Source organism: Harpegnathos saltator, unplaced genomic scaffold (assembly GCF_003227715.2).
Source record: "Harpegnathos saltator strain DR-91 unplaced genomic scaffold, Hsal_v8.6 scaffold250, whole genome shotgun sequence".
NCBI classification, from domain to species: Eukaryota; Metazoa; Arthropoda; class Insecta; order Hymenoptera; family Formicidae; genus Harpegnathos; species Harpegnathos saltator.
In genome coordinates, this window is record NW_020230040.1 from 558129 (window position 1) to 570408 (window position 12280).

A 12280-nucleotide genomic window follows, 5' to 3' on the forward strand; every position below is an offset into this window, starting at 1 on the left:
AAACTAACCAGTGTACAATTTTAGCTAATTTAATAAAAATTCTATGATCCGCCATCTTGGAAAATTAATTTTGGAATTTGGACGTCAGATTCGTAATCAGCGACCCAAAAAATCCCTAAATCTTGATTTTGAGCAAAAAATTCACTCATAGTTCGTGGGAAATTATTTTTTCTGTAAAAATGTGTATTTTTCACACTTTGTTTATTTATAATAAATGGACAACTTATGCAAAACACTTTTCAACCTTTCATGTATGTTATATATATTTCATGAAAATGTGAGAATAAATAGGTGGTACAGTCTGTAAAGTAAGAGCGTGTACGGCATAAATGGTAGTTGGCTTCAAACATCGTTCTAGTTTTTCTGTGAGCCGATAGATGAAATCTTTCTCGTGAATGCTTTGTCACAAAAGATTCGGTTGGCGTCGAACTCTAACCCGAGAAACACGTTAAACCGCCATGAGTGCCGCATACGCATCGCGCTACAAAGCTGTGTTCCTTTGTTCCCACCCCAAAGGACCAAAAATGTCATATGCAGTGGCTGCTAAATACATGGGAAAGTCAAAATCGTTCGTCGCTAAGTGGGTTCAGCAATATAAGAAGATCAAAAATGTCGATGACTTGCCAGAACGTGGCGCTCGATAGGCAAGGTGACGCCGAATATGGAAAAAAAATTGTGAATTTGTCTAAGCGGAACCCGACCTTAATGTTTAAAATTTATGAGAAGTGTTTGCTGCCGACTGCTGAACGATGCTTCATAAAAAAAAAACGAGGACTGGATCTTACAGGGAGACAACGACCCAAAACACCGGAGCAAGCTTTGCACCGAGTGGAAAGAGCAGTCCTGGCATCGTCACACACTTGATTGGCCATCGCAGTCGCCAGATGCAAGTCCCATTGAAAATGTGTGAGCGTATCTCAAGCGCAAGCTTCGAGGAAAAAGAGTGTGCACTTCGAAGCAGCTGACACGACAAATTTGTCTCATTTGGAGGTCTTTACCGAACGAATACGCAGTCAACTTAGTGGAAAGTATGCCTCGGAGATGCCAGGCAATTATCAATGCCGGTGGTGACTGGACTCATTATTAATGGTGTAGCGTGTTTCTTCTCATGGAGTACAACAAATGCGTGTACTTGAAAATCATTAAAAATAAATTTTTCTACACATTAACCCGTGCACGCTCTTGCTTCACAGACTGTAAATATACTTAGCACTGTGCCTCAAACGATCAACGCGCCAGTTTAACGGACTCGCGAGTTCGCCCGCTCATTTCCGGTCAGATTCTGCTCGAAGCAATTTCAGGGGAGTAAAGATACCTCAGACAGAATATATACTGCGTTGCTAAACTATACACGAGCATTACACTAGAGAGAGCCCTAGCCGAATCTAGTCGAGTGAAACGCATCGAGAAAGGACGCGACGAAGTCGCGCGTTCCCCACTTGTCGCACGTCGTTCTGATATCCGCGACAACTCCGCGAGCGAGAGATCCGCAAACAGACGAGGACTCATTAACGTCGTCGCGGTAATTGCGCGTGGAACGAGTCGCGCGCGTATTTCGTTGTCACGTACGACCGGCGCGACGTGCGCGCGGCGCCGGAAGGTTCTTAGATACGACTAATTCGCTGTCCTACCGACGAGACAATGACGGCATCGAGAGCATCTAAGATTAAGATAAGAATGCATCGAGGAGCGTGCACGGTGCATACTCGCGTAACTCACGGCGCGGAGGTACCCGCGTAATCGTCCTCTCTCTCTCTCTCTCTCTCTCTCTCTCTCTCTCTCCCCCCCCTCCCCTCACCCTCTCTCCACTCTGGTGGTTAGCGGATGGACGATACGATCGTGGTGGCCTCTTGACGCGTCCGCGTTTTAGTACTAACGAGGTCATTAAATTAAAAGCGCGCGCGTCGAGCCGGTACGACCGTACCCCATCTTTCTCCTCAGGAGGACACGGGTAACCCCGCGCCCAACTCGAGCCCGTGGGAGGCTCTTTCAGCGAGATTTTACGGTAAGGTAAGACAGAATTCAGCGCTGACAGATGCAACTTGAAGAATGGGAAGAGAAAAGAGGTCTGCATCGTGCCGTTACTTTTCGAGGCGCATCTCGCGCGAAGCACACGCGCACGTAAATCGCGCGGCAAAAGTGCGTGGGATGTGTGCGAGGGGGATAGCACGCAAAGAGCCGTATAGTTAATCGAGTAAGAGGATCGCGGGGAATGGCGGCCCGCTGAAAACGGTGAAAAGGTCGCTTTGAATTCTTTCATTGTCAGATAGGCGAGGCGTGACGGTCTACCGAGAAGTACGAAATTTCAGACTTTGCCAAATTCTCCGTCTTGCTCGTCAAGTTCGTAGACGAGATGTATAATATCGTGCCGGTACAATATGACGCGTATGCAAATGAGAAAGAAAACGGACGAGATTGAAAGTGCCGCGTCAACATCAGGATCCTCTTTTACTAGTCTTCCTCGAATATCTCGTAATCTCGTTGTGCAAATATATAAAAAATATATATGTATAAAATACATTCAGTATGCATAGAGATATAAAGTATATAGATATAGATATATATATATATATATATATATATATATATGTAATGCACATTAACAATTCGATGCACAAGACCGCGTCATGCAGGTGCACGAGATAAGAGTGCGAGATTGTTTTCTCTTCGGAGGATCTTACGATCGTGCTGTAAAATTTGTATACAGGGTGTCTGGGATCTTTTGGAAAAAGATGAAAAATTGTGAAGATTAATCAGACCAAACTGAAAAGTCAAGTAAATATCAGTTTGCAAAAATCGCGATAGTTGTTAAGTTATTAAGTTATCAAGTTATTAAGTTATTAATCACTGAAAATGACCGCTATCTAGAGGCTCTTTTAATTGATAACTTGAAAATTTGCGTACTTATTTGCAAAATTTGCAACAGAATTTTTTCTGTTCGGAATGAAAACATATTATGCAGGATGACCTAATCTGCGATTAAATGACGGTTGTGATTAGCGATAGATATTTGAATGTATTGAACTTTGAACGCTGAATCTTGAACTTGTCGCAATAGCCGTCATATAATCGTAGACTAGATGATTCTGAACAAAAAGGTCCTTTACCACTTTGCACATAAGTAGATAAATTTTTAATTTATCAATTAAAAGAGCTTTTAGATGTGGTCATCCTCAGTTATTAATAATTTAACAGCTGTTGCAATTTTTGCGAAATGGTACTTGACTTTTCTTCTCAGTCTGATCTGATTAATCCTCACAATTTTTCGCTTCCAAAAGATCCCGGACACCCTCCTGTATATGTATGTAAATTCATAACAGAGATATTAAACAAATCGGAAGAAGAGAAAGGAGGAGGCAGATTCCCGCTAATAAATAATTTTCTCTACTCGACTGAGACGGACTTTCTAATAAATGTCAAACGACCTTTCTCCTTCGTGCTGCTATAATCGTCAAGGATACGTCCACTCGGATCCTCGGACGTGATGCGCCACGTCGATGAGTGGCGAGGAAAAGAAAGGAGAAGAAGAAATGACAAAACATACTTACGCGATCTTCTCGCTCGGCGATCGCCAGGGAACGTCGTCGTCCATCTCGTCTTCCGACTCGTCGCCCTCGTGGTCCAAGGACTCTTGACCGGGCAGGTGCAAGGTCGAGCTGGTTAGCATGTCCGGTACCGGCAGAATACTCGGTCTTCTGCTCCCTGAAACATTGCGAGCGAAACTAGTTATCAGAAGAAGGAGGAGAAGAAGTGCTTCGAACTACTTTACACACGCAGCGAAAGTGTGTCAACTGCACGAGGACGGCACTTTCAGCGGAATTATGTCGCGGAGATGGTGTCCTTTAAACTCCGCGCGCGGTGACCTTTAAACAGATTCCAGTCTCGTCGTTAACTTAAATCTGTTAGCTGGTAAGCTCGCGCTTAAGCTTAATATACGACTTATCTCTTGCGGAGAGAACTCGAACGGTTCTTCTTTTTTTCTGCCCGCTTCTAACGAGGCGCTACGAGCACCGAGCAGTAGCCCGCGCCTTGTTATTTAACGGAGTTGAAGGCAGCCGTTTCATATCTTTACTTTCACGACCACGAAGGAAACCGGGAGAAATATCGTCGCGGCGTATTCGTATCGGAAATGGATTCGGCCGGCGGCGGGGCTGCTATCGATATAACGACTGACCTCTCCTTTGAGTGAGAATTTCCGGGCTAAGCAGATTGGGATTCGGGTCGAGAGACCGTGGCACATCGAGGTGATTTCCGGTGATTGGCGTTTGCGGCGTCGATCCTCCCTCTTTTAGACACTGCCTCGAGTCCCCGAATCCTCCAGGATCGAGATAAGTCGCTGCAACATGTAAAGCCGAGCGCGATCAGCGACTCTGATATCAAGCCGCGCGATGTTCAACGGCTTTGCAAAATCGCCAATCGCCGATCGAAAGAACCCGTCCGGTCCGGTACGACTGACAAACGACGAAGAGCCAGAAGCGCGCGGAGCAAAGATGACGCAGGCCGTCGCGGAAAATTCGTCCTCATTGAGAAAGCAGAAAAACACGATTTATCGACCTTGCTAAGAAAGGACGAGTCTCGCGCCGGCGGCAAGAGAAAATGTGATACGTAGTGCGCGACTTTGAAAACATCTCGCTGTGTATGTCTCTCGCTCTCCTTCTCCTCGGCTCTCCTCCGGACTTTGCAGCCGCGACCATCCAACCTGGATGGCATTCGAGCTTGTCGTTCAATCCGGATCAGTTCGCGCTTCGCGAGAGCTGCCGCATGGCGGGTTAGTTCAAATGCCAAGCATGGATTCGTAATGGAGCGAGCGAGGGACAATATTTTACGGCACAATCCCGCGGTTTCCTATTCAAAAGTCGCGCTTATCGAGAGAGTCGTTGATGGCGAGCGCTGAATAGCGGGCGAACAGCGGCGCGTACACGCGCGGATTACACGTAAAGCGAACGTGCAAGCGTAAACCGCACATACACACACACACACACACACACACATGCGCGCACGCGCACGCGCGTGCACACAGGAATACCGTCGGAAAAGACACGCGAGTGAAAAGGAAGGAACGGCCGGACGTTTCGGGCGCTTTATCGTCAGTCAACACTGCCTGTGGATTTAATCGCGCGTACGATTCGACACGCGCTATTGTCCTCGGTCTTCTGCGTAACTTCATTTTATAGTGGAACGGTACATCGTACGGGCGAGTCTGAGTCACGACTACGACTACGACTGCGATGACGACGACGACGACGACGACGACGACGACGACGACGACGGCGACGGCGACGACGACGAGGCGGTAAGTCGCCTGAACTGAAAGGGACGAAAGCGACGAATTATGAAATCGGTATGAGTATCTCGCGTCCAGAAATCACGGTCGTTCCTTCCATTCTCGGAAGCGACGTTCATTGTCTCATCAATTATATCGCCTCGGCTCTACATTCACAGCACGAAAGCGAGCGTGTCTCGTGTGAGTGTACGTGTGTCTGCCTGCGATGAGATTCGAGCTTCTAACGGAGCGCCAAAAGAAGACTTTCCAGGCTACATTTCACTACGCTATACTATGAAGCCTACCAACGTCGTATAACCAAGTGTACCAAAACAATATAAATCTAATAGGAAAAAAGAAATCAAAAGCGCGCATGGAATTACGGAAGAGCTCGCGGTCGAGCGCGATCATACACTCGTCTCGAGTCACTAATCCTTCGTACCTGGTTTCTGGTTAGGCAAAATCGAAGAAGATGAAGAAGTAGTAATAATAGAAGAAGAAGAGAAACAAAGAAAACCAAAAGAAAAAGAAGAAGTAGAAGAAGAAGAAGAAGAAGAAGAAGAAGAAGCAGCAATGCGCATGCGACACTCACGGTGGACATCGGATGCGAGTAAGTTGTGGTGTTGGATTGGTGTGGGCGTGCTAGGGAGGACCTGCAAAATAACCTGCGGCGGCAACGGGGCCCTGTGACCTTGGGGACCGTTTTGCGAGCGGTCCTGCGCACGGGGCCCCGTGCAGGTCTCCTGCCTGCGGAGTGTTTCGCTCAGCGCAACGTTACAACTGTTGGAAAATCGCTGGTGCGCGTCGGCACCGTTGCTGATTGCTGTACCGTTCCCGTCGCCGCCACCGCCGCCGACGATGCAGCTGGTCGATATCGTGGTGGTGGTGGTGGTGGTGGTAGTGGTGGTGGTGGAGGTCGTCGTGGTCGTCCCCGTGGAGTTCATGGTCGCCGTGGTGGTGCTGGTGGTCGTCGCGCACGTCGTCGGGCCGCCGCTCGTACACGTCGCGTCCGTCTTGGTCTCGATGATCACCTGCATCCCCTCGCCGACGACGCCGCTCTGGTTATTCGCCACCACGAACGCGGAGTTCTCCTCTTTGGTGATGCTCATGTAGTAACACGTATCGGTCTTCTTCATTATGTGCCGCGGTCCTGCGTGAAACGAGAAGAATTTCACGCGCCCGATTCGGCGGGGGAAGGGGGGGGGGTCGAAAGGGAAGAGGTGCTGTTGCGTCGATAGAATCGGCCGACAGCGCCGTACTTGATTCAACGGCGATGCAATCAGGCGCATGCAAAAGTTCTTCTTCTCTTAGTTTCGTTTTTAGCTCTCTCTCTCTCTCTCTCTCTCTCTCTCTCTCTCTGATGTAATTACTAAATTGAAATATTCTCCCGCCGTTGTGTCTCTGTAAGGTTGACATTGAATTTCTTAAAACTCTATCCATCATTCATTGGTGCACACAATTAAAAATAACGTTTGATATAAAAAATGACAACAAATTTTACACTCGACACTGCATTTGTTCGGACAAGATTTCGATTCAAAATAATAAAAATTAGATTATAGGTGCAAAAATAATTGCGGTTTTTACGTATCAAATGCAAAGTACACATATATCAGTTAAAATTATATTTGGTAATCAAAATAAAGACCATCGGCCTGCACACATCTCTCCCAGCGGGAAACAAGTTTGTTTATTCCTACAAGATAGAATCCTGGAAAAGATAGACTAGAAAAGTCAGCGCCAAGCATAAAGTGATAAAAATCGCAATTATTTTTGCACCAACCTAATACTCTAATAAAATTAGAGAGCCGAAAAGAACTAAAACCTTTTTTTGCACACACCTAATAGAATTGGGACTGATGCATCTTATATTGTCTCGAGCATCGAGCATTTCAACAACAACATTGCCGTCGGATCGAGAGGACTCAACGCGCCTCGATTACGACGCTGCTGGTGAATTCTGATGATCCGACAGCATCTTCTCCGTGCAAATTTCGGCGCTGGGAGAGAAGATGTCCCTGTCCAACATTTTCCTCCCCCTCGCTGTTTATAAAGGCGAGCGAAAAATCGCGCTCGCGCGGCAAAATGTCAAGTGCGCGCTGGCGCTGCGAGATTACCGGGATTCAACAGTATGGTGTCCTCGTAAAATTCCGGAAGCTCCGCCGGCCTGACTGCGACGAGCGCGACCCCATATTTCCGATGACTGTGGAAGGACGCGTAGGTGAAGGATTTTCCCTCGTACTCCCCGAAAAAGCGGGAGTCGCCGAGAATAATGTGATAAATCTCGTTACCGGAACATTTACCGTACAGCCGGTGCCACTCTTCCTGCGACTGCTGACCTTCTCTGTGGAGAAGAGAAATATCCGAGCCCTCTTACACTTCCCCTCCGATTTCACGCTCGCTCGTGGCAGCGCGGCGTGTCTCCCGTCACGTCGCCCGTATTTGCGCGTGAACTTTGAAATTTGCGCGGCACGAACCTATCCTCGTGAGGAATACTCGATAGCCGAACATGCGGCTGAATAATTACTCACTCGGCGGACGCGCATGAAGTATCCGCACGCGCGATGCGAAGTGCGCGCTCTCGTCGTCACTTGCTTCGCATTAAGATTTACACTCTCGCTCGACCGAAAAAAAAAAGAGACGAGCAACGCCCACCGGCTGAACAACGCAGGCGGCTCTCTCGCCTGACTAAATAGCGATTGTCCCGCGGAGGCGCTCTCGGACGGAACTTACTGTCCTCTGGACGTGTGCAGCAGCAGAGTGACCAACGTGGACGCGCCGGGACACGTACAGTTGTTAGCCAAAAGGGCGTACTTGAACTCGTCCTCGCACACCACGTGCTCCGCGAACTTCACGTGGAGCTTGTTCTCCGGACGGAAGATTTGAACGTACTGAGGAACGTTGGGCGCGAAGTCTTTCACCGCCCAGGATCTGCGGCGAAACACAAGATCATGCGGTCCTCATGAGAAATTCCGACACGTTCCCTCTTCCTTGGATGTAAGTAACACAGCTGAGAATTTCGCGGGGCAGTCGGTCGAAAGATCGACGGCCTGTTCCGGATATCGCGAGTACCGCGCCGCGAAGTGTTCCAAGCTGCGCCTTAGAATTCAAGCGGGAGAAGCGCGAGAAGTTTAGCGATTAAGATCGACGGGGCAACTTTGGCTTCGGTGCGAACTCCGAAAGGGTAGAACTTAAATGAAAAGAAGTCCGCGCGATTCTCGCAGCGAGAACGGAAATTTACCGCGGAAGCGCACGCGATCGTTTTCCCGCCGATCTCACTGACCTGAGTATCGTGTGCTCGTCAGCGGCGGTTTTGTCGGCGTAATTCCTCGCCGCCAACACGAAGCAGGCCTCCGCCTCGTTCATCCGGGCCCTCGCGAGGTCACCGTCCTTCAGGCACGAGCCCTGTATGTAGATGACCCTTTGAGCCCAGATCGGCACTTGCAGGATCATCCGCATCGTCGTGTCGAGCTCCATCGGCGACAGCAACACCACATAATAATCCTGCTCGCAGTCGGCTCGATTATTAGCGGCAGCAAAATGGTGAGGTCAACGAGCGTGTAAGCGTAGTGTGCACAGCGCGAGTGCGAGAACTCGCGAGCCCCTCACTTCGGAGGACCCGAGAGAGGACCTCCGAGTGATTCGATGCGAATTCTGTCCTCGGCGGAAACGCCTCAGCATCATCGGCAGACGCCGAGACACGAGTGGACCTCGGAAGAACGCGAAAGTTTCTCGTGAATTAGATCGAGTTTAGAATTTTACTTCGAGTTCGAATTTTAGCCCCTTGCGCTACGCGAAGATACGTCGTGCTGAGGATGAAGAAAGGTCGCTGTAGATAATAATTGAGACATCCTCGCCGAAGAGGAATGATCTCGAAATCGCTGGGAGAATCTCTCGGCGAAATTGAGGTCGCGAGTTCTGAAGGTTATCCTTTCCACCACGGAACCACTAATTAGCACGATATCATATTTCTGCGTTCGTACACGTATTCTTTCGAGTTCTTTCAATGTCATGTATAGACGCTGCTGAGAGAGGAAGAGAGCGCGCGCGCGCGCGCGCGACGAGTGTGCACTCTAGTTTATTATATTTTACAGGCGCAGCCCGTGTCGACTTGGTCGGACCTCTCCGGGCGAGCTTCGCTCCGATTTCATCTCGCGACATTAAATTCGAGCCCGACGACATGAGCCCCAAATTAAACGCACCATCTACTTTAACTACCACGGAATAGAGCCGGAAGCCCGACGAGCAGTTCTTTTACGAAGACTCGTCGGGGGGGAGGGGGGGAGAGGGGGGAGGGAGGTGCAAAGTCGCAGGTGCGAGGCAAGCGAAATATTCAGCAGAACGTGAATTCGTTCATGTAGCCTAACCTGCAGCAGAGGGTGGGCGTAAAACTCATTTAGAAAGTCCATGATGGTGTCGGCCTGCAGCGTCGTGCTGCAAACCACCACGTGCTTCTCGCTCTGCGCTCTGTGCGACGAGTACGAGCCGCCCAGCTTCTGCCGTTCCATCCACGTGAAAGCTAATTGTTCGAACTGCAACCGATATGAGATAACGATTATGCAATCGGCTAATGCACCTACCTGCCTGCCTGCCTGCCTGCCTGCCTGCCTGCCTGCCTGCCTGCTGTATAAGCCGTAACGAAACCAATCGGGAGGAGGGAGGTCGGCTGCGAGATATAGTTCCGTTCTGTTTCGTCGGATTAACGGACGGCGAAAATGTCCGCGCAAAAGCGCGAGAGAAAAAGCCCGGCCTGGGGGAAGCACCTCGTAAAAAAGAGTTGTAAAACGACTGTTTCTTCGGGAGGTTATCGAATATTCGTGGGAAACTCGATTTTTCCAACGCTCGCTCGATCGTCCGTGCGCGACGCGACGCGGCAGGATTCGAGGATGTTTCGAATTTCGCGATACCATTGAGAGGAAGGAGACTACTCGCGCGTATTTGACTCCGCGCTTTTAATTGTCGTCAGTTTCCCAGGGAGATCTGTTATTTCACACAAGGGTAGAGAGAGAGAGAGAGAGAGAGAGATGTGCGAATCAAGAATTTTTATGCCGAACCGAATCGAGTCGAATCTCATTTTTTTCGAATTCGAATTCGAGTCGAATCGAATCGATGAAATCTCACTGGAACTCGAATCGCATCGAACGAAATCGAATCGAATCGTTAAAAAATTTAACATGGCTATTAAACATGCCAATAATGATGGAAGATTTTAATGATGAGAGGGAATATTGATATTGCCTTAAATATCATCTTAAAGTAAAATATATATTTAAATATTTAAAGTAATTTGTAATTAAACTATTAATTATAAGTTAAGTTAGTTACGAGTTAAGGGTTCAAACGTACACAGACTCAGATGGCCCGTTTTGCAGCTGATGCACGCAAACGATAATGTATTTGACTCCGATTCGAATTCGAATATTCACACATCTCTACACAAGGGCTTATTATTCGATACTTTTAATGGGGTCTGTCGACATTCTACGTCAGCTCAGTGCACGTCGCGTGTCTACGTGCTGTCGACTAAAATTCTACGCGTCCCCATTCGCAAGTTTCCGATCGTCCTTGTCAAACTTCGTCACTCCAGCACTGATAGACCGGAATAACCGAAGCCCCTTTCCTTTTTTCCTCCCTCCCTCTCTCTCCCTCTCTCTCTCTTCCTCAAAAGTATAAGCTTTCACGTTGAATTATTTTGAAACGCATCCGCGTCATCTCGCCGGCCATCGACGATCCTGTGCCCTCGAAAGCGCCGAATTTAATCAAACGCAGAAACGCAGGGACGCGGGACGCGGTGTGGAAAGGGGGATCGACACATCGTGTTGACCCGCGCAAGTTGGCATGTATATCAGTGTGTGCGATTGGCAGGCAATTTGACAGACAAATTACAGCGAGTGACGAGGCTTTACGCTGTTGAGCGCCGTTACGCAATCAGTCGACGCGGACGGATGAGTAGACGCGAATCGTACTTTTGTGTAATTAATAATATTCTTTAGCTAATCGAGTCCTCTCTCCTGCTGAGCGCTAAACCAATTCGACGATTAATCGTCGGCTCGACGGCGTGTATATTTGACTGATCGTTCTCTCGCGATTGTTTTGTGCTCATCATGCGCTCTCGTTGCTCGATTCTTTCCGGGGAAACTTTACGTCGCGCTTTTGTCGTAACACGCATAGAGAGAATTAGAGGGAGAGAGAGAGAGAGAGAGAGAGAGAGAGAGAGAGAGAGAGAGAGGAAGGGAAAGAGAGAGAGAGAGAGAGAAAAAAGGGTAAGAGAGAGAGAGAGAGAGAGAGTGGAGCAGAGCTCGTAACGATAAAATTTTTTAATAAAATGAAAGCTCTCCCAATGATAGATTGGACATGTGTATATATGTGTGTGTGTGTGTGTGTGTGCTATATGTATATATGTATATATATATATATAAAGTTACGCGGAGAGTATCCCCGTGTGTCGCGTTTCAGGGCGAATAACGCGATATGAAGCGAGGTAATTCTCGAATAACATCGTTAACGAGACTTCGACGCGTGGCAACGCGACGGAAGGGGCGGGAAGGAGGGAGGGGCCGGTATAGAGCGGAAAGTTTTCTCAGTTGCGAGCGGCGATCAATCGCGGAAGAAAAGTTGCCTGCAACGGTAGCGCGTATCTCGGGGAGCACACAAATCTTCGTTAGCAAATCTTCGTTAACCTCTTCCTGCAAGCTCCGCCGCACTTTTTTCTTTCTCTCTCTCTCTCTCTCTCTCTCTCTCTCTCTCTCTCTCTCTCTCTCTCTCTCTCTCTCTCTCTCTTGAAAATAACAGACTATACGTAGGCGCAAATATGTATCTACGTTGCATCCCGTTACGGGTTCTTCCGGCACGAGAAACTAAAGTGGTCAGCGGCTGAGCAAACAAACGTCGTTTTCGCTAGCGAGAGACAGAGAGAGGGAGAAAGGGAGAGGGAGAGAGGAGGAGGAACGGCCGAGATGAGAGATGCAAAACAACTCGGTAATTAAGTGCGCTCGATATTCTCGATAAGAAGAGGCG

The 12280-nt window shown here is 48.5% G+C and overlaps 1 protein-coding gene across 19 annotated transcripts in view; it reads right to left on the bottom strand.

The window, feature by feature from the left end:
* The window catches only part of SLO2 (slowpoke 2), a 135361-nt gene that overhangs the window by 14383 nt on the left and 108698 nt on the right, over positions 1-12280 (bottom strand). For 18 of the 19 annotated variants that reach the window (XM_025299029.1, XM_025299037.1, XM_025299027.1 and 15 more), the window contains 7 exons: positions 9631-9795; positions 8547-8767; positions 7997-8194; positions 7381-7607; positions 5856-6413; positions 4175-4336; positions 3549-3702 (listed from right to left, as the gene is read on the bottom strand). In XM_025299029.1, the coding sequence (XP_025154814.1) occupies positions 3549-3702; positions 4175-4336; positions 5856-6413; positions 7381-7607; positions 7997-8194; positions 8547-8767; positions 9631-9795 (1685 nt within the window). The remainder of the gene's footprint in view (positions 1-3548; positions 3703-4174; positions 4337-5855; positions 6414-7380; positions 7608-7996; positions 8195-8546; positions 8768-9630; positions 9796-12280) is intronic. The other variant, XM_025299040.1, reaches the window with a different exon arrangement.